Source organism: Panthera pardus, unplaced genomic scaffold (assembly GCF_024362965.1).
Source record: "Panthera pardus isolate Hobbes unplaced genomic scaffold, ASM2436296v1 HiC_scaffold_16, whole genome shotgun sequence".
Lineage (NCBI taxonomy): Eukaryota > Metazoa > Chordata > Mammalia > Carnivora > Felidae > Panthera > Panthera pardus.
The window spans coordinates 155,529,942-155,552,245 of NW_026526721.1; the positions used below are offsets into that span (position 1 = coordinate 155,529,942).

Here is a 22,304-nt window from a genome sequence, read left to right on the forward strand (position 1 = left end):
CCCTCTAGATGTGTGCCTACTACAAGTACGTCTATTATCTGTGCCTTGCCCAAAGCCATGGCAATGCTAATTAGTGTCCTAAATATCTGAAATGGCCACTGGTAAAATTAGTGGCCTCGTAACGACCACGATACGTATTAGAAATGGGCTCTCATTGGCAAGGTGAGAGGTATTTATGAATGGGGATTGGCTAAGGATATCTTGGAGACACTTCTCATCCTTATGGACGCTGGGTAGCTCCAATGCATACCTTGCTGGTGCTTGAGACTTAAACCCCAAACGGTCTCATTTGGGAATCACGGTTACGCATGGAAACTATGCAAGCAGTCTCGATCTGTGCACTGGGCACACCTCCCTGGTCTCACTGCACAGTAGGTCCGGCCGGCCCCTCCCGGCCTGGGGCCTCTGAGAACAAGGAACTTTGCCTTTGCGTACCCTGCACACAGTGTGGTGCTTGCACTCCATAAACATTTATTGAATAAACAAATGAGTGGGTTAAGAGGTGAATTCGTGAGCGGTAGAAACCCTTTTGATGAAGCTCGATTCAGCCCAGAAGTCCGTCGAATGGCATTATCTGATTCGTGATGGCAGCAAAGAATAGTAAAGGACCTCTTAGTTCCAGTACTGGGCATGATCGACGGCTGCTAAATTCCCTCTCCCGTATAACCCACCCCACGAGCTTAAATATGCCATGAAGTCAAAAGGCACCCGGAGTGTGGGCAGTACATGAGTCGTGTTTTCTTCCCCCACCCCTCGTCCTGCAGGCAACAGTGGCCTAATGTATAATGGTAGAGCTGAGGGTTTGGGAAAGGCCAGTCCACTGTGGCCGTGAGCGGGCCTCCCCTGGCCTGGGCCCTTATGGTCAGTGTGAGCAGTGTGTGTGTGTGAAGGGTCCGCTTCCAGAGCCCCTGAGCCTAGAGCATCCCTGGGCAGCAGCCTGGGGCCTTGAACCAAGTGCTCCCTGTCTCCCTAGGTTCTCAGGTCAAGGTCCCGGCTCAGAAACATGTTTTCACCACGTCACAGTTCTCCCGAACCTCAAGTGAAGACAAGGGCACTGACCGTTTACCAAGAGGCTACCCCTGGGAAAGTATCCCAAGCCTGCTTTTCTCCTCATGAGTAAGAGTAAAGTTTGTTATTCATTGCATTTCAACCAAAAATTAGGTTCTGCCTTTAAGCTGGGAAAGTCCAGTGCCGTGCCTGTTGAGCGGCTCGTTCGCTCACGTCCCCTCTGCTTTCCTGTGTCTACACTCTCCTCAATCATCAAGGATGCAGCCATCCTCCTTGCCCTCTCCCCTCTCCCACGCTCCCCCTCAAACCTGTGCTAATACAACCTGGGGTTCCCTGAGTGGACCAGAAAGTCCAGAAAATGTAAACTTCACCGGAAAAAGCCAGATCATTCCCCGGGTGTTTACATTTCACTGTTGCTTTAGGAAACTGGAAGATCCAGAGAACCCAGGAGTAGAAGGAGAAGGCTTGCTTGTGTCCTGCCTGCATCTACCCTGAAGTGCAGGGGGTCACGGCCCAGAACCCGGAGGCTCCCCCCGGGCCTGCTGCTCTCCACCTCTTTTCAAGTCGTTGCATTTCCAGAAGCCCACACATTCCTTCTTTTTTTCTCTCATCTTGGCTACACGGTCGTTAAAAATAGTAATTCCGAAAAAGACAACCAGACAAGCCAGAAATAACCACTGGTTCAATGAACTTCTGAACAAATATGGCAATATTGACAAGGAAATTCTAAATTCAGTTGCAGACTCCTGCTTTATTCTAGGAAGGAAGTGAAATCCAAAAAACGGAGACAAACAGAAACTGGAGTTAGTCTAAGAAAACAAAAGGAAGGCTTTCGAAAGGCGATAAAAGAGCCAAGGAACATGGCGGGAGAAGAGCCAGCGCGCAGGGCCCGGTGCCACCCTGTTTCTCTCGCTCCCTGAGCTTCAGAGGCCTGTGGAGGAAGCCCAAAGACCAGACAGGTGTTGGAAGGAGACCTGCCTGCTTTCACATCCTGGCTCTGCTGCTTTCTGGCTGCGTGACACAGAAGAGTCGCTGACCTTTTGCGTGCCTCAGTTTTCCCATCTGTTAATTGGCGCTAACCACTTCTACCCTCAGATTTCTGCGGATTCAGTGACATAAGATGTGTAAGACTCCTCTCACGGAAACGTTCGCTGTCGTGGGTGGTCGTGGTGCCATGGGTGTAGAAACCCGTGACAAGTCAGAGGCTTTCGTAGCTCGGGTGGGCACAGTTTGTTGGATGCCAGTTGGACCTCAACCGAGTTGCTGGGAAAAAAGGAGCAAAAACAAAAAAGACAAAAAAGACAGAGACGGCGAGAGCGAGCGTTGGGTTTTATGAGTGCTACGTGGGGAATGTCTTGTTTCCACAGCTGTGGCCGGCCAGGGAAGGGAAGGAGAGAAGCTATTTGTTGTTGGACTCAGAGGAGGTGGGGCGGGTGGGGTGAGGTCAAAATGGGTGTCACTCACTTTCCTGATATTCCAGACCACAAAGCGTAAACATATCCCAAGGAGCTTGGGGTGGAAAGTCTTTTTTTTTTTTTTTTTTTTTAATTTTTTTTAATGTTTATTTATTTTTGAGAGAGAGGGAGAGACAGAGCGTGAACAGGGAAGGAGCAGAGAGAGAGGGAGACATAGAATCCGAAGCAGGCTCCAGGCTCTGAGCTGTCAGCGCAGAGCCTGACGTGGGGCTCGAACCCACAAGCCGTGAGATCATGACCTGAGCCGACATCAGACGCTCAACCGACTGAGCCACCCAGGCGCCCCTAAGAGTGGAAAGTCTTAAAGGATTTTCTGAGCCTGTCTTAACACTTGGTGATGCCTTTTGTCCGGGCAAGTTTCAAAGGGCCAACAAGGGGCAACTGACAGAGGGAGAGTCTCCGAGTCTTTCACTTCCGGGTCATCTGCCCTATGCTACTTTGCAGTAGCTGTCCTCTCCCACCCCGACCACAAAGATGGGATAAACGGCCTGGCCTGGAGCCCAGGGTGGAGGCCACAGGACCCCTGCGTGCTAAAGTCAGGAGAGAACGGAGGTGTTGAAGGCAATGTGAGGCCAGGACAGCGAGTAGGGGAGGGGCAGCATGCCAAGGGAAAGACACGAGTGAGACTGTGTGGGCACCATCACTGGGCTCGTGTGGCCGGGGGTGGCCTCTTGGGGGGCTGGGAGGCCCGACGGTTTTCAGAATACAGACGGCCAGAGACAAAACACAGCCTTGAAGGTGACTGTGAACTTGGCATCAGAAGATGCCCAAGGAAAAGCAACCCCAGCGTGGAAGCCTACTGCATACACACTCAGGGGCCAAAGCCTCAGGATTTCTCAGTAATTAGGGCCACAGCCGGTTAGACACTGAGGACATCAGAGAGGTATGACAGGTATTTCCTGCTGCCCAGCTGGGAACAGGAACCAAGAAGATGTGTGGCTTTGGACAGGAGAACGGGAAGCTGAATGGCCAGATCCAGACCTGGCCTCTAGGAACCAAAGCTAGACAGACACCGGCTCACAGAAGGAAAGGCGGCAGTTAAGTCAGCCCTCGCCCATGTAAGTTCACGGTCAAGGACAAAGTCACGGTGCGTAAGCGAGAGACCTCACTGCCGCCACTGAGGCTCGATCTTACCTGCAGTGAATGCACAACCCAGGCAGCAGGCGAGCGAGGCACGTCCTGCACCCCCGCCCGGGTGTAAACGCCCCTGTGGGTTCATCCTTTCTCATGGTGACACAAGCTTTTCCAGCCAGTCCCCACCCTGTTAACGGATTTCAAGCAAAACCAAAACCACTGCTGCTCTCCAGAACTGATGGCTTAATAAACAGCTACGTTCTCCACTGCAGTCGTGGGGGCTGTTGATGTCCCCAACCACGTCCCCTTTCCCAGGCCGGTGCACCCATCCCCCGGCTGCTGTGAGTGCTGGCAGCTAATGGTTCACAGACAGGCCCTTCTCTGGACAACTGCCCTCGGGGGAACGAGAACCGGCCTCGGTGCCCCCCACACAGCACGTCACCCAGCCCAGCAGCCAATGCCGGGTGGATACAGAGGAACTCGGAGCTGGCCTCCTCGCTTCCAGTGGGACCGACCCTGTGGCACAGTTCGTGAGGTCAGGCAAAGGGAGAGGGCTGCCGGGGTCACATCGATCAGCCCCTCACGTCTCCTGCCTCCCTGCCCACTTTCCTCCGTTGATAAATCACACGCATCTGCACAGGCTCTATGTGTAGACAATGTGACCCAAGACATCCCGCCAGTTTTCAGGTGTCTGTACAAGGCCAGCTGTGAATGGAATAGCCTTCCCACTAGCCTTGACCTCCTAAGCCTCCAGAATGTCAGACAGCAAACTCGTCAGAGCCCCAGGCTGTTTTAAGTGCGACCTCCGCTCTCCAGAACCCGAGACACCTGCTGGCAAAGACTAGCTTCTCACAAGGAACGGACAGTTGTTAAGTCCCAGGATGCCTCTGGTTACTCGGCGGAATAGGGGCTAGAGTCAATAACATACAAGGAAGCGGGCAGGGAGCCAGAGTCATGCGCAAAGCCCCTCAGATCCCGTAAGTGAGGGGGCCTGAGTGCTCTCTTGGATCAGCATGAAGGTGAAGGGGAAAGAACATTCCGTGAGATTCCATTCATCTCGCAGGTCCTGCTCTAAGTGGTGCAGCGGCAGGAACCCCATGCGGGTGTCCGTGTTTTCCTATGAGCGAATTAAGACGCGGGGAAGTCAAGAAAACAGTTCAGTCTCCCCTTCTCTTCCGAGCTTTTCCAGCCTCATTTACACAGACTGAAGTTTCTCCCGCCTTAAAATGACAAAGTGAGCACGCAAACGAAATAAACCCTCACGGTCTCTCTGGTCCCCCGATCCTCCCCCGGCCCTGCCCTGTGTCTCTGCCTCGTTCTGGTGGCGAGCAGGCAGCAGGAGAGCTTTTAGGATGACTCGTCTGCCCCCACCTCTTCCTCACCCCGCCTCACTCCTGTGCTCGCGGCAACATGGCCCAGGAGCGTCGCGCTCCCCACATTCACACTGAGACCACGAGGGCAGCCGAGCCTCCTGGTGCTGCGAAGCCAAGGCACCCGCTTCAGCTTTCATTTACTTGCTCTCTGCAGCCTCTCGCATCGCTGAGCGCTTCTGCCGTCTGGAAACACACACGGCCTCCAAAATTTCACCTGGTTTCCAGCTTCCCCTTCCACCGCATCATCTGCTGCTTGGGACTCCCTTGAGGCACCGGGTTCGTAGAGTTCCCTTTAGTGCTGGGACAGGCTGGCTCAAGTGCACACACAGAGCACCTGGGCCGGGCCAAGCGAAGGGATGTGAAGTGGCCCCTCGGCCCACAGCAGGCAGAGCCGTTTTCCAAACCCAGCGGGGTCCAGCCCCCGAGCGGCCCCTCTCCCAAGACGACTTTTCCCCAACTGGAAGCAGTTCTCTCGCCAAAAGATGGACGTTCACTATAAACCTCCATGTGCCAAAGGGAGTGGAATCCCTGGTGAGGATATTCTCGTAACACACACACACACACACACACACACACACACACACACACACACACACACGCCCCTTATAATGACACGGCTAGTTTGAACGTTAAATCTACAGGGCAACGAATACTGTAAGAGTCTGTATACTCAGCCAGGGATAGAAACCAGAATTCCCGCCCCACAGCTGAAAGCTCTAACAAGTCTGCCTTGCTGTGCGAAAATAAACACGGCAGCACACACACAAAACCTGCATTTAGTTCTCACTCCACTGGAGCCCGGTAAACAGCCCAGCCCGGGGGCGGGTGGGCGTGGCTCCCGAGCCGGTCAGGCTCCAAGGCCGGAGCCTCACCAGAAATGAAGCCGGCTCCGCTCTGGGAACAGTCTCGGGGGGTGGGCTCTACTCTGGGGTGCCGCAGTCTACAAACAGGAAGCCGGGGCCTCAGGCCTGGTTTCCTCCAGCAGGTGAATGATCAGAACCGGCAGGGAGGCTCCTGCCTGCCACCAAACAACAGCGAAGTCGCCAGGATGAGTCAAGGCCTGAAAGATCACCCCCACAGGGCTTTTTGTTACTAGTCTGCAATTTCTTGTTACTAGTCTGCACCAAGGCGAGTAGATACCTGGAGAGCACGTTTTTAGAAGCTGTCATAACAATTTGGAAGGGGGATTTTATGTCTATTTATATATAAAAAAAAAAAAACCAGTATTGTATTTGGGGCTTTAGGTTAGCTTTATATTACTTGGCTTTCACTATACTTTGTGCTAAAGCATCAGTCTGCCAATACTAGAAAAGAATTTTCAATGGTGCACAGAGAGTTTGAGAAGTAGTGAAATAGGGAATTTTAAACAATCTCATTCGTTACAAGATACTCCAAGAGGAAAAAGATAAGCCACGGAATGAGAGAAAGTGTTTGCAACACACTTAAGAAAGCTTTATGTGGGGCACCTGGGTGGCTCAGTCTGTCAGTTGAGCGTCCGACTTCAGCTCGGGTCACGATCCCGCCATTCGTGGGTTCGAGTCCCGCGTCGGGCTCTGTGCTGACAGCTCGGGGCCTGGAGCCTGCTTCCCATTCTGTGTCTCCCTCTCTCTCTGACCCTTCCCCACTCACACTCTCTCTCTCAAGAATAAATAAACATTAAAAAAACTTACAAGACAGTTTTATGTAAGAGAGAAATCCTACATGAGGTAAATAATTTGAATCAATTAGAAAAATGGGCAGAAAGGCTCGGATAGGCATTTTACAGAGGAAATGCTAATGCCTGCTGAACATGTGGTAAGTGCTCAACCAGAGAAATAAATACTACAAGCAAGTGACCGCAGAGCAGTCCCTAGGTTGGCAAAGGTAAAAATGTCACAGTCCTGAGGGTTGGTGAGGAGGCTGAACAATGAGGGCTCTTAGACATAGCTAGTCCAGAGAGTGAACTGGTCAGAACACTCTAGAAAATTCTGCAGCAGCATCCACCGACACCGAACACACGCTAACCCCCGGAAGGCAATTCCACTCCTAGGAACCAGCAGGGAGACGCTCGCGTGTGACCCAGACGACCCGGATGAGAACAATCGTGGCGGTACAGCTTGCAAATGACAAGCCAAAGGTCCGCTGGCAGACCGCAGGGACAGTGCTGCTGTGTTCACCCTTCGCAGACAGCAGCACAGACAACTAACCACAGCTCGGGCCACGGCACGGATGCATCTCATAGACAGGACATCACCCTAGTCTCCTTGTGGTTCCCCCGTGGGATCTGTGGGACGTTCTAGGGACAGACTGCCCAATAAATGCGTTACCATTGTGCTTCTGGACTCATTCCCCTCTGTGGAGCCAACCTCCGCTTGGTACCCAGATGTCGCGGGGGGGGGGGGGGTGCGGGGAGGGGTGGTCAGGAAGTGGCCCCCAAAGGAGCCTTGGGGTGAGAGAAGCCTCCTGAGGCCAGGGAACAATTCAGAGTCCGGCAAGAAGCCATATGCCCAGGTCACGAGGAGGGAGGCCAGGCTGTGGCTGGGGACAGTGATTTCTGCTACAGGGAGAATCCCCCAGGGTGGTGGGGGGTGGGTGCAGAAGCCTGAGACCCTCAGGTTTATGATGATAATGGAGTGGGGACACCTGGGGGAATCAGATCAGGTTTCTGGTGTCTGATGTCCACCCGGAATCGTTAGTCTCAACTAAATATCTGCCTCAGGCTGCAGCCCCGGGAACAGAACGAGGTGGCAGGACAGCGGCGGGCAGCTGTCGTCCGTGGGGCCAGACCACACAGCTGTCTTGGAATATCCTCCCGGCGTCACCCTCCACCCCCACGACAGCCCCAGGACGGCTCAGGGGCAAAGAAGCAGGGCTTGCATGTGAGGCTGTGGACCCGCCCCGGTGGATGAGCCCCGGGCTCCTGTCACAACCCTTAGCGAAGCCCTCAAGGTCCCCACAAAGGTTAAGCCCAGTCGCGAGACCCCCCCCCCACTCGGGGAAGCCCAGCTTGCATCCTGCATTCATGACCGCCCCCCGGCCTGGGTTACAATCAGGGCTCCTCTTTACCACAAGCACTGTTACTTGGTTCGGCATGTTGATCAGATTTCCAGGGAAATAAGTTAGAAAGTTAACCTAAGGTCAAGTGCAGACGTGGGCAGGTCCAGAACTCGGCGGGGGGGTGGGGAGGTCTGAAAGCCTCTTTCAAAGGTACCTTTGTGGAGAAGAGGCCACCCCAAGCTGCCAGCAGAAGGGGCGAGGCCCCGCTCACGGTGTGTGGGCGCCCGGAGGGGGCCCAGCCCGGGGGGGTGGGGGTCTTACCTTTCCCGCAGGCCTGCACCAGGCCGTACCACTCCCCGCAGCTGTTACACAGCAAGGTGAAGGCCGATCCGCGGCGGCCGGTGGCGGGGCCCGGGGCGCACACGTACAGCAGCTCATCCCCGGTCTCCAAGCCCGTGCGGCCCTGCAGGATGGTGTGTGGGAACGAGGGCGGGTCTCCACACGGCTTGTCTGAAGAAAAGGAGGCAGCGGTCAGCCTTCCCCAACCACCGGGAGAAAACAAACCTGAACGAACAAACAGCTCTCCCCCTCCCGGGTGCTGCCTGCACCCTGAACTGGGGTCACAGGGCCCACTTCGCCTTCACCCTGGCGCCCCCAGAGCCTGGCCGGATGCCTGGCACCAATGGGGCACTAAAGACAAAACACCTGCTTGGGGGCGCCTGGGTGGCTCGGTCGGGTAAGCGTCTGGCTCGTGGCTTCAGCTCAGGTCACGAGCTCACAGTTCAGGGGTTCGAGCCCCACGTGGGGCCCTGTGCGGACAGTGTGGAGCCAGCTTGGGGTTCTCTCTCTCCCTCTCTCTCTGCCCCTCTCCGGCTCCCCCCACTCTTGCGTTCGCATGTGCGCTCACTCTCTCTCACATGCGCGCACGCTCTCTCTCTCAAAATTAAATAAACTTAAAAAAACTTGTTGAGTGAATAAATGTGCTACAAAGTGCTACGACTTTGTATCTTGAAATTGCCAGGCAACATTACCCACGAATGTCTCCTCGCAAGGAAGACCCAGAGGCGAAGGTCTAGCAGCAAAGCTCCTTTCCGTCTTACTGACGAAAGCCAACAGATAGATACTCTTGGTCGAAAAGCTAAAAGGCTACAGATAGATACTCTTGGTCGAAAAGCTAAAAGGCTACAGATAGATACTCTTGGTCGAAAAGCTAGAAGGCTACGGACCAGACGGTACAGCAGAAGGTGCCCCTCCCTTCCCCCAGCCTCTGATGGCGACACCGTCACCAGCTTGGTGTATGCAAAAAGCACAGATATACCAATATATGTACACGTGTCTGTAGACACAGCTAGGTATAGTTTTGTGTGTGGTTTTAACCTAAGTTTCTATCATATGTATTACCGATAGCTGTTTTTTGGAGCAGTTTTAGGTTTACAGCAAAGTACAGTGGCAAGTACAGAGGGTTCCTATGTGTCCCCCGAGCCCGTACAGGCACAGCGTCCCCTATTATCCACGTCCGACACCACGGGGGGCACATTTGTTACAAACTCTGAACCCACACTGTCATGCCACTTTCACTGGAAGTCCACAGTTTACATTCGGGTCCCTCTGTGGGGGAGCCCCACGCTTGGCTCTAAAGATGAAGAAGAGCCCCCCCTCCCCCATTCCCTGGAACCTCTTCCAGGGCTTTGCCCTCAGGCTGGTCCCGAGAGTCACTTTTGGGGAATGAGGCCCAGGTTTCCTTTTAAACCCTTGTTCTAAATGTCCTCTCAGAATGTTTTTACTGGTGCATATTTTTTTTTTTTTACTGGAAATGAGCCTGTTAGCCATGAATGTAGGCTGGTTTGTATTAAAACTTGCAAATTGCTTATGAAAAACCCAAGACGTCAGCCAGCGACGGAGCCCTGAAGGTGAGAAAAGGAGGATCCGAGCTTTCCTGCCTCTGCATCAGTGGGAGCCCTGGGGTCCGGCTCATGTGAGGCCTTTGGGTTCAGAGGTCTGTGGGGCAGATCCCAACACGGAGTCTGACTGTGTGGAATGACACTCTTAGCTGAAGGAAGAGGTTAATGGTTACAGAGCTGGGGCTTGAGACACGGGTCAGACTCCACCCTCGAGGTGGGCAGGGCCACTCCTGGTGCGATCCGAAGCCCCTCACCTACCCGGTCCTCTCACGTAGGGACAGACACAATAAATTCCCTTCAAAGTACACAAAATAACTTCGTGTTCCCACTAAGATTTCCGGCTTCAAATTTCCCACCATTAAGTACGAGGTTATCTGTAGGGTTTTCATAGATGTTCTTTATACAGTTGAAGTTCTCCTCTGTTCCTAGTTTGCTAAATCGTACCTTGAAAGGGTATTGATTTTGTCAAATGCTTTTCTGCATCTATCAATACGATCATGTGCGTTTTCTTCTTTAGCTCGTTGATGTCATGGGTTATATTAATTGATTTTTGAATGTTGCACCAGTCTTGCGTACCTGGAATAAATCCCACTTGGTTATGGTGTATAATTCTTTCTTATACGTTGTTAGATTCAAATTGCCTATGTTTTGTGGAGGATTTTTGCATTTATGTTCATTAGCTATTGGTCTGTGGATTTACCTTCTTGTCATGACTCTGTCTCATTTTGGTATTAGGGTAATGCTGATCTCATAGAATCTGTTAGGAAGCATTCGCTCTGCTTCTAACTTCTGGAAGAGGTTGTCTTAGTAATTGGTATTATTTCTTCCTTAAATGTTTGGTAGAATCTTCTGGAAACTCATCTGGGTCTGGTGCTCTCTGTTTGGTGAGGTTATTAATTATTGGTTCAACTTCTTTCCTTACGTGCAGGGCTGTAAACTAGAAGCCTATTTTTTCCCTAACGTTTTAGAGCTCCTTTCACATTAGCACTTTAAATTACCCCAATCTTTTGAAAGGCTATACCATAGCAAATTATTTAATCATTACAGACATTTTGATTCCAACTTTTCAGTGTTTTCAAAAAAATTTTAAGTTTATTTATTTATTTATTTAGAGAGAGAGAAGCAAGGCAGGGGAAGAGAGAGATGAAGAGAATCCCAAGCAGGTTCTGCACTGTCAGTGTGGAGCCCAACCTGGGGCTCAGACCCACAAACCATGAGATCATGACCTGAGCCGAAACCAAGAGTGGGACGCTTAACCTACTGAGCCACCCAGGCGCCCCTCAAGTTTTCAAAAACAATGCTACAGAATGACCAGCTCATTTCGGCACATATTTTATTAGGATAAACTTCTAGAAGCGGAATTGCTGCGTCAAAGGGATGTGGTGATGCTTGTTTTTCGTTTTCAAAGAAAGGAAATAGTTTTTAATTTGAATTTCCTCTTCTAGTTTTATGTTGGAAAGGAAAGCCTTTCCGTCAAATTACCTAAGAGGCATATTGCTTAAAAGAAGACATGCTAAAAAAAAAGAAAAAAAAGATGAAAACAGAAAATAGGACTTGTGCCTGAAGCCACCCTGATTAGCCTGTCAGCTTGTAGTTCTGGTAGCACTTTCTCAAAGAGAGTCGTTGCTATGCATGTTCTTTCACACAGGAGGTTTTGAATGAAAAATGGTGTGGTTGTACTTCGGGAAGCTGGCCCAGAGTACTGCATTTTAACCCCAATTGCCTTGACTGTGAAGCCCAGGAGCTCAAGTGTTTGCTTCACGGGTGGGGCAGGTACAACAGGCGGCCATCTGAAACTTGCCACAAATCCGGGGGTCCCCCCAGCCGAGCAGAGAAGCGTCCACTCAGTCTGAGTTCTCTGGGTTCACTCGGTCTGAGCAGGGCATCCTGGGAAGAACGGACCAAGCCTCAGTCAAGCAGGCTGGCCCGGATTCCAGCTAGCACCTCAGGGGCTATAGCCTCCCTCGCTCTCTCCACCCTCCTCGGCTGGCCAGGACTCGTGCTGGACGTGCCAACTTTCTCTCCTCTTCCCAGGATCTAGTCCTGGAAACCGGAGGCTCTTGGTCCAACACTCACTATCAAAGGGCCGGTAAATCCCATCGGTCTCACACGGTGCTATCTGTGGGACACGACACCAACTCCTTGGAAGGAAGATCCAGGGGCAGAGTCACTGTTCCGAGAGTCGACAAAGGGGTGCTTCAGGCCAAATTCGCAGCCTGCCAGATTCATGGGATCTTCTCCCTCGGAGTTAATTGGCAGAATGGCACAGGCTGGAATCTGGCTCGGGAAAACCGCAATCGTGCTGCTGAGGGTCTGCATACACACACCGTGTATTTCTGAATTTCCCGCAAATGCTCAAGACAGGAAACGCACGGCTTCTTGGTGGTGTAATTTCAGAAACTCCAGGACAACAGTTCTGTGTGCTAACACAACCAAGCACATGTCAAAAGCACCACCCACGTCCAGGCACAACTTGAATCATTTCTTTTCATTAACCTTCCCATCTTGAACCTCCCGAGGGAGCTCGGGGAAGCAGCTGGCTATATACCTGGGTCCCATTCTCTTCAGGGAAACTTCCATTTGGGCAGCCTTTATTTCTACTTCTCCATTATTCTGCAGGTAGGGACTGCGGTTGGTGAATTTCTCAGACCCTCAAGCTGGATTTCAGCAATTGCAACATAAAGAGCAATTTCTATTAGTTTCCCTTCCAAGAAAAGAGATTTTATAGAAGATCTTGTCTACAAAATCGTTTATAAAATAAACGACTCATTTGCCAATCACAGCTTGTGAAAACCAGTTTCCACAGGTTTAGAACTCATATAAAACTTGATGCTTCTCTTTTGCGAAACTTGAAGCCTACAGACCCTCATTATTACTTTGCAAAACCAAAATGTAGAAATTCTGATACAAATGCTCAGCCTTTCCTCCTTCCTTTCGGTGTTTCTAAGCTATGTGAGGCAGCTGTCTTCTGGGCTAACCTACCCCGTTCCGTCCCACCCTACTCACCCCATACACAACCAGCGCTGCCCTCCCCATTCTGTCCAATTTTGTTCTTAGTCCCCAAGCTCTTCAAACTTGAACATGACCAGAATCACATGAAGGCTGGCAGTGCACACACACACACACACACACACTCTCTCTCTCTCTCTCTCTCTCTCTCTCTCTCTCTCTCTCTCTCATGCACACATACACACACACTACTCTGAGTTTCTAACTCGGCAGAAGGTCATGGTTAGGGCCCAAGAATTTGCATTTGTAACAGGTTCCCAGGTGATGTTAGTACTATTTGGTCCAGGGACCGTTCTTGGAGAACTACTGCTCTAGATAAAAACCTACCCCCCAAAACGGGCTAAACTAATATATGGCGATGGGAATCAGAACAGAGATTGCCTTGGCTCTGCTGGGATGAGGACAGGCAGAGGAGTTTTGGAAAAGGGCTCCAGGGAACTTCCTGGGGTAAAGGAAATGTTCTGTATCACAACTGGGTGTTGGTTACACAGGTGTATACATTTGTCAAAACTCGTCAAACTTAAGATCTGTGCATTTTGCTGATATAAATCATACCTCCATGAAATAAGTCAATTTAAAAAATACCTCCCGTCCAGAAAGTCTGTAATTTATTCAGCATGAGGTATAAATGGGTGAAAATTACTCACAACCTCTCCCAAGGGAAACTGCATTTGACAAGGATCTGTGCCTTTTAGGGGAGTGGTTCCCAATTTGCAGACTTTCTACCCTGGAAGTATTGCAGTATTTGCAAGGTGTGGGAAAGCTCATACGCAGTTAAATCCCGTATCAATCAATAAATTTAAATCAATTACCGTCACATGGAATCTACAAGATACCAGTTCCGGAGTTTCCCCTCCTAAAAATAATTTTCAAAAGTTCTAGAATGAAATGATATCATGTCTGGCATTTGTTTTAAAATATCTCAATGGGGGGCGCCTGGGTGGCTCAGTCGGTTGAGCGTCCGACTTCGGCTCAGGTCATGATGTCACAGTCCGTGAGTTCGAGCCCCGCGTCGGGCTCTGTGCTGACGGCTCAGAGTCTGAAGCCTGCTTCGGATTCTGTGTCTCCCTCTCTCTCTGCCCCTCCCCTGCTCACACTCTGTCTCTCTCTGTCTCAAAGATAAATAAAAACATTAAAAAAAATTAAAATATCTCGATGGGAAAAAAGCACTGGAGAAAATAGATGAAATCAAGTTGGCAAAATATTGCCTACTGAAGCTGGGTGATGGGCACATGGGGATTGGTGATACTATTCTTCCTGTTTTTGTTTGTTTGAAAGTTTTCATGATAAAAAATTGAAAAATTATCCATATGGGTATTTCTTATACAAGCCAGAAAACCTGAAAAAAATCACAGGGAAAAAATGCCACAGGAAAAATTAAAATTCTCTTTGAATTTCACCAATGATAACCATTGTTAACATGGGTTTTGTTTTTAGTTTTGCACACACACAGTATCTTGCCACACTATGATATAACTGTTTTGTTCTGTAGCTTATTAATTTAACATTATATTGTGGTATTTTCCCTATCAACAGATAATTGAATCATTGGAATTTACTTGTAAATCACTATATATGAATCCATTTGTAATGGATTTATCAGAGTGGACTCCCCTACTGTTAAACATTAACTTTGTTTCCAGTTTTCCCTGCTAAGTAATTAATATCTTTGTAACATACTTTTGTGCTTATCCAAGCTCATTCCTTAGAATAAAATGTTCAAAGCAGAATTGATGGATGAAATGGTATATGAATTTTTTGAAAGGGCATACATATTTTTAAAGCTTCTGACAGATTATGCCAAGTTGAATATGAGTGTTTTGAGAATCTACACCGCTCAGTGGTGTATAATCTTGCCTGTTTGTCCTCAGCACCCTGGGGACTATCATTTTCATAAACGTGGACAATTTCATGAACCAAAAAAGTGATTTCTTATACAAACATGCATATGTTTAAATTGGTAAAAAGAGGTGAATATTTATTGACCAACTGTATTTCTTAAAAGTATTTCTGTATTTCGGTCTTTACCTTATCAACCTATAAGAGATTTCCTTACATCAGTACAACAATGCATTGTCTCACCTTCCCAAATTCTTAACCAATCACTTAGCACTAACTATCAAATGCTCCACCCATCCTTCCCCCACTGATCTGAAGTCTCACCATCCACTATGTACTGATATACTCCCACTATATACTAACACTTAAGCACATTGGGTCTGTCTGGGTACTTCCAGCCTTCTGCTTTCGAGGATTTATCTCCTGTGCCCTCTACAGTGCCAAATGATTTTGCTTACTATAGCTTTAAAATGTATTTTGATATCTGAGCCCTTCTCATTATTTGAGGAACGGAAATATGTGAGTGAGACGGAAGGCTAAAATACAACGGAGGCAGGTGTGAGTTTAGGGCAGGCCGTCGTAAGCCGGGTAGGAAGTCTGGAATTTGTCCAGTGGGGAAAGGGGGACAGTTAAAGAGTTCAGAGCAGGAGAGAACACAGTCCCCGTGGCACTTTAGAAGGAGCACAGTTGCAGGGTAGAGAACGGATTGAGGAAGCAATGTGAAAACTGAAGGAGCAGTGAGGAGGCCATTTGAGACGTCCAGGGGAGCAGGACAGGGGCTGATGTGATGTGCAGATGGCAAGAGCCAGGTGAATCCGGGAGATACTGAGAAGGGAGGTTTTGGGGAACTTATAACAGAAAAGTTGTGGGAGTAAAGGAGAGGCTGGGGCAAGGGAGAGGGTAAGGAGGTTAAAGGACATGAGCACAGGGCAGGACTGGTGGCGTTCGAGGTGCTAAAAGAAGCATCTGTAAGTAGCTGCGTGTGTGGAATCTGAGGCTTAGTGGAGACCCCCAGGCTGAGGGAGACCCCAAATGAGTATCTGGATGAAAATTGAAGCCACTGCGGAGTTAGGGGAGATGAGGGCCCAGGTGAGAGTCCCAGGAGGTGAGCAGAGAATGAAGAGTTCATACAGGTCATACCGCTGCAGCCAGGCAGATACACAGGAAACCGAAAGGAAGTCAAAGGAAAACGTGTTTCAGGGATGAAGGCATGACCAAGTACTTAAGGCTGCAGAAATAGCAAGCAAAATGCACCACAGTCGTCCACAGGGAAGCCTCCAGTAGCCTCGGTGAGAGCACTTGCACTCACGTGATAGGACAGAAGCCAGAAAGCAGTGGACGGAGGGATGAAGAAACGATGGGAGGTGAGATCATAGAGACGGTGAATATAGAGGAATTTTAGGGCCATGAAGGGGAGGAGAGAGAGAGGATGGCAGCTAAAGATAGCCGTTCAATGAGTGTATGAATTATTTTCTAAACAGTTTCATTTGCTCTGACTCCTCAAAGTAATGCCCTCTCTTTTGAAATGTTGACACCTTTCACTTGTACCATAATTCCTCTCTGTTTGCTTGCTGATTCCAGCTGACCAGTGGTGTGCTGGTAAATACTAACAACAGGCTCTTGGTTGGGAGTGGGGGGGTGGGGATTGTCTCTGCCAGGAGGCTGACCCTGTCTAACGCAGCACGCAGTAGACAAGGTCTTAGTGCAATTTCTGACACAGTTCCCGAGAAAACATGGTTATAAAAGGAACCTGAAATAATTAAAGACAGGCAGAGGGATATATGTAGGAGGATGCTCAATCATGGTATTATTTATTACAACAAAAACCACACAGCTACCGAAATGTCTGAGAACAGGAGGACGTCTAATTTAGGGTACATTCATAATAGGCTGTTGTAATAGCCATTAAAAAATCATCCTTTGGAGCATATTCACTGTCATGGGAAGATGTACATTACGGAGTGAAAAAGACAGAATGCAAACCTATATATGGTCCACAGAATCCCAAATTGGTGAACTAAATAAAAATGCAGGGTAAAAAGATTTGTCTGACGATGAAGTACTTCTCTCAAGGCAGACTTGTCGTGAATGATTTTCATTTTCTTTTTTTAATTTTTTCAAAGTTTATTTTTGAGACACAGACAGAGTGTGAGCAGGAGAGGGGCAGAGAGAGAGGGAGACACAGAACTCGAAGCAGGATCTAGGCTCTGAGCTGTCAGCACAGAGCCCGATGTGGGGCTCGAACCCACAAACTACCCTAGGACCCAGCAATAGCACTGCTAGGAATTTACCCAAGGGGTACAGGAGTGCTGATGCATAGGGGCGCTTGCACCCCAATGTTTATAGCAGCACTTTCAACAATAGCCAAATTATGGAAAGAGCCTAAATGTCTATCAGTTGACGAATGGATAAAGACGATGTGGTTTATATATACAATAGAATACTACTTGGCAAAGAGAAAGAATGAAATCTGGCCATTTGCAGCAACGTGGGTGGAACTGGAGGGTATTATGCTGAGTGAAGTCAGTCAGAGAAGGACAGATATCATATGTCTGCACTCATATGTGGATCTTGAGAAACTCAACAGAAGACCATGGGGGAGGGGAAGAGGGAAAAATAGTTACAGACAGGGAGGGAGGCAAACCACAAGAGACTCTTGAATACGGAGAACAATCTGATGGTTGCAGGGGGTGGGGGGAGAGGGGAAAGTGGGTGATGGGCACTGAGGAGGGCACCCGTTGGGATGAGCACCGGGTGTTGTATGGAAGCCAATTTGACAATAAATCATGGTAACGAAACGAGAGAACCGTCTACTCTCAAAAAGTCCTTACTGCTCTTAAAGAGGTGAGCATCCGGCTCCCTCCTCGATGACATAAAGGAAGGGAAGAACCCCTTCTCTGTTTTCAGGGGAAACACTGGCAATTGTCCAGGATGCAGAGGAAGCAGTGTGCAGTGCTGAGCAGGTAAGGCGGCTGGTAGGAAGGAGCAGCCCGGCCAGGGGGGAGACGGAGGCATACCTTGCATGGAGCCTTGGGGGTGCACCAGGGAGGGGGCGAGAAGAGACGTGACGCCTGCAGACGTCAGGCCCTCGACCCCACAGACGAGCCGCCAAGAGAAGCAAAGCCAGAGAACCCGCGCGGAGGCCGCTTATGCCATCGGCATCCAGCTGGTTAAAAATAACTTCACTTATTAGTTTAAGTGAGATCACCAGAGGGCTGGAAACTCACTGTCAGTGAAACAAAAATACTGGAAGGAAAATAAGAAAAGTCTACATTCATGATGAGCTTTATTTCAAAAAAGAAACCCAGGAAGGAAGCTGCCAGGATATTCCACAGGCTCTGTTTTCCTTCTGAGCTCTTTATGAGGCCCACGTCTGCCATTTTCGGAGTGAACACGCTTCGTTGTTCCCATCTTGCCAAAGAGAAGTGGGAGCACAGAGTTAAGTGCCGTGAAGCATCGTCAGGGAAAAGGCAACCTCAGGAGGGGATACTGCCCTGGTGCCTATGCTGAACCACACCTCACCTCCACCACCACGGGAGCCGCAAGGACGCCCGTTCCCCTCGGCTTCCGCTAAGGCGTTACACCTTCAGCACACAGGTTTCCCTTGTTGACTGCGCTGTCAACAAAGGCTCCACTGAGGAAAAGTAACGGCTCCACTGAGTAGGGCGAGGGCTGCATGGGAGCGGTTTCAAGGCTCAAAAGGATGAAAGGAGGCTCTGAACAGGGACGGCGCTCTCTCTGAGTGACTCTGGCAGAATCCATCCTCCTTTTCTAGAATATTCAAGAGAGAGCAGCCCTCCATCCCTAACACCCCCTCAGCATGCATTCCTCAGTCCCCTTCATGGCCCACCCGAAGCCTCCTCATAAATCAGGCCTGTAGGGCCAAGACTCCAGTCTTCCCCACATGAGGCTATCCCTCTCGACCTGGAGGTGAGGGGAGGCCAGGCCAGGCTCAGGCAAAGTGTTCTGGGAGGCAGGACTCTGGAGCACTAATGAGCCACACACAGTGCTCCCTCTACTAAAATGACATCACCCTTCACATAGGCTGACAGCCATCACGAATTGGCTTCCCGTGTCGGTTCCCATGATTCAGACTGTTTTTTGTTTTTCCTGTTGTTGTTGTTGTTGTTGTTGTTGTTGTTTTTGGAGAACTTCGTAGACCATTTTTTTGTTGTTGGAAATTTTTTATTTTTACATAGTTTAACGTTCCAGAAAAATTTTAAGAATCAGGATTTCCACAAAGCTGTTTATCCAGGGGGGCACGGCACGGATGGCTCAGTCGGTTAAGCATCCACGTGCGACTCTTCACTTGGGCTCAGGTCACGATCTTACGGCTGGTGAGATCGAGACCCGCGTTGTGCTCGGTGCTGAAAGCACAGAGCCTGCTTGGGATTCTCTCTTCCTCTCTCTGTCTCTGTCCCTCCCCTGCTCTCACTTGCTCTCTCTCGAAATAAACATTTAAAAAAACAAAACCCGAAAAACCCATTTATCTGGATTTACCAAGGTGTTTTCATTTCACCCATTTGCTTTATCATTTCCCCCTCTCTAGATAAATAGATACATGATAAATATAGATATCTATTTATAGAGACAAACATATGTATGTTTGTGTATATATATCTATATATGTATGTATATCTGTATCTGTAATTCTTTCCTGAACCACTTGAGAGTATGCTGTAGATATGATGTCTCTTCATCCCTAAAACCTTGGTACACATTTCCAGAACAGGGATATTCTCTTACACAATTGCAGTACAGTTCCTAACCGATTATCTAATTCCTAATCCATATTCAGATGTTATCAATTATAGCTATTTCCTTCTGGTCCAGGATACGGCCCAGGCTCACAAATTATATTTTGCATTTTGTCGTCAAGTCTTTTTAGCCTATTTTAATCTAGAACAGTTGCTTTGCCTTGCTCCTCTGAGACATTTTTAAAGGCATTTTGTAGACTGTTTCTCAGTTTGAGTTTGGTTAATGTTTCTTCATGATCAGAGTCAAGCTATGCCTTTTTGGCAGGAATAGCCCTGAATTGAAGTTGTGTTCCTCTGAGTGCGGTATATCAGAAGGCACATTGCGTTGGTTTGGCAAAAACTCAGTAATTCTGGAGTTGCTATCACGGCTTTGAGCTTGGTGCCCTACGGGATGTGAATTGATGTTTCCAAACTCTGGCTTCACGCACTACACTTGCCTAGACGCAACCTGTCTGAAGGCCTGTGAGGCGGGAAGCCCAGGCTACCCTGTTGGATGATGATGAACAATGGTTCAGTGGCCCCTGGTGCCCTAGCCAACAGCCACCAACTCCCAGAAGCAAGGCCACCTAACCAGCCACTGACTGTAGACTCCTGAATGAGCCCAGCTGAGCCCAGCAGCAAAACACAAACCGCTGGTCCAAAAAAGACGGTGAACTCAATAAATAGTTGTTTAACGCCACCACATTGTGGGGTGTTATGTTACGTAGCGAAAGCTAACTGACACCCCTTGTTATCAGGGAAAGAAAAGACTCAGAAGCCCCACATATTCACTGAAGGAAGAAAGTCATGCTCTCTTTCTTCTGGCTCTGTCCTGTCTCTCTCAGGGATCTGAGCTTTTGCCTGTGTTTGGGATTCAAAGGATCATTCTAATTTACTTAGGTGATTTTGAAAAACAAACCATGGGTATTGTTCTCCCCAAGCCCTGCAGAGCAAGGCCACATCATTCACGAGCTCGACTGGGCAGATACTAGGAGACTCTCCCAACACACCCTTCCATAGCAGTTAGCAAATGAAGAAACCCTTCTGGAGGAAGAGCCCGGAGGAGCAGAGAAACCTGTCACTGATAAGCATCTAACGGGCACCAGCCAGGGCCTTGGGGTTCCCCTGGCTCTCTGACTTCCCAACTCCTCTGACCCCTTCCTCCGAGATTAGGGTTGGTGCCTCTAGAATGCAGCCTGAGGGTCTGTATTTCTAACAGGTCCCTTTGGTATTTCTCATCATCAGAGCGGTTTGGGACACTCTGCATTAGGAAAGCAGCTCTCGGGGCGCCTGGGTGGCTCAGTCGGTTAAGCGTCCGACTTTGGCTCAGGTTCTCACGGTTTGTGGGTTCGAGCCCCACATCAGGCTCTGTTCTGACAGCTCAGCCCGGAACCTGCTTGGGATTCTGCATCTCCCTCTCTCTCTGTTCCTCCCCTGCTCTCACTCTCTCTCTCTCTCTCAAAAATAAAGATTAAAAAAAAAATTTAAAAAAAAAAAAAAAAAAAAAGGAAAGCAGCTCTCAAGCCGGACGATGTGTTAAAATCACTGAAGAGCTTTAAAGAACCCGAATGCCCAGAACATTTATATCTGAATGTCTAGGGCTGGTACCCAGGAATCAGTACCTCTTAAAACCTCCCAGATGAGGCCAATGTGCAGCCAAGCAGCACATATGCTGATTTCCAGCACTGACGAGTAAGCAGCTGTCTTTTGCCCCGTTTGCACGTACACCCCCCTCTCAACAGCATGTGTTTCTGATAATGAAGGTATAGTGATTTCAGTGCAATGAGATGCTATCCTGGAGACTCCACTGTGGTTTTCTCACTGCTCAGCCGATTTACCAGAGGGAAGCAGAATTATCCATCCTTGGAGCAGTTTCCTAAATCCTGTAAATTTCCTTTTGGGGAAAAAATGATTTTTTTTTTTTCCTTTTCAGTGTGCTGTTCACAGCGAAGACAGACCGAAGGACAAGCTGTATCAGCAACTGTAGCAGATGCTGCAGGGGTCTGCCCCGCATCACCTAGATGCCTTGATCGTTTCCATGGTGGTTCCTGGTGGGCACTTTTGCATCTTTGCCGGAGGGTGGCACTCAGGCTACTGGAACCCTTCGCCAGCACACATCTTAAACCAGAAGAGCCTGGGGATTTACATCTCCCTGAAGCAGCCCTTATCCAATGACTGACAGGTGCAGTGGTGTGGATACCCCTGCCTTTTCACCCCTGATCCGGGAAACTGGTGACCTTCACTGTCTCCTGAGACCTCCTGTAGGACCGAGCCAAAGTTACCCATCACCTCACCGCCACTGTGGACTTTGCTGAGTATGGCACCCCTGCTTTCTCTGCCCACTGCCCCACCGCCCTACTGGCTTTTCTTTGGAAGCCTTTCTCGTCGCAAGGTCTGCTTCCGGAGAATGCAGCCTCGGATGGCAACCACCAGGCACACCCTCCAGAACCTTTACAAGGGTTCTGGCACTGACCTTCATCCTTCATACAGAGGGCATTGGACCTGCCACCAGGAACCGGGTTGCTTTCAATTCTCACGTCCACGGCTCTCACGATTTGCTGCTCACCCCTCCCCTTGCTGCACACGGTTGTCCTGAAACACACAAAGAAGACTGTGTCAGGGGGACTAAGAATGGGAAAGAACAATTCTTTTCTGCTGTCGGTTCGGAATCAGCAGACATTTTTCTGATTTAGGATCTTTGGCTGAAAGCATCCGTAGGGAAATACTCTCCCCAAACACATGTCTACGGTCAGGAAGACACAGGTGATGCTTCAGTGAGGCCGAATGTACCAATTCAAGTTTCAGAGGAAGGACCTCATTGATCTTTTCTAGTGTATGGTTTTGTTTTGTTTTGTTTATTTCACAAAATGCTGCTTTTTTTATCGGTTCCTTTCTTTGGGAGGGGGTTTTTCT

General features: G+C 49.3%; 1 protein-coding gene across 2 annotated transcripts in view; it reads right to left on the bottom strand.

Moving 5' to 3' along the window:
* SUSD5 (sushi domain containing 5) overlaps positions 1–22,304 on the bottom strand; it is an 80,274-nt gene that overhangs the window by 15,345 nt on the left and 42,625 nt on the right. For both annotated transcript variants that reach the window (XM_019418581.2, XM_053904081.1), the window contains 2 exons: positions 21,865–21,983; positions 8,228–8,416 (listed from right to left, as the gene is read on the bottom strand). In XM_019418581.2, coding sequence (XP_019274126.2) covers positions 8,228–8,416; positions 21,865–21,983 — 308 coding nt within the window. The remainder of the gene's footprint in view (positions 1–8,227; positions 8,417–21,864; positions 21,984–22,304) is intronic.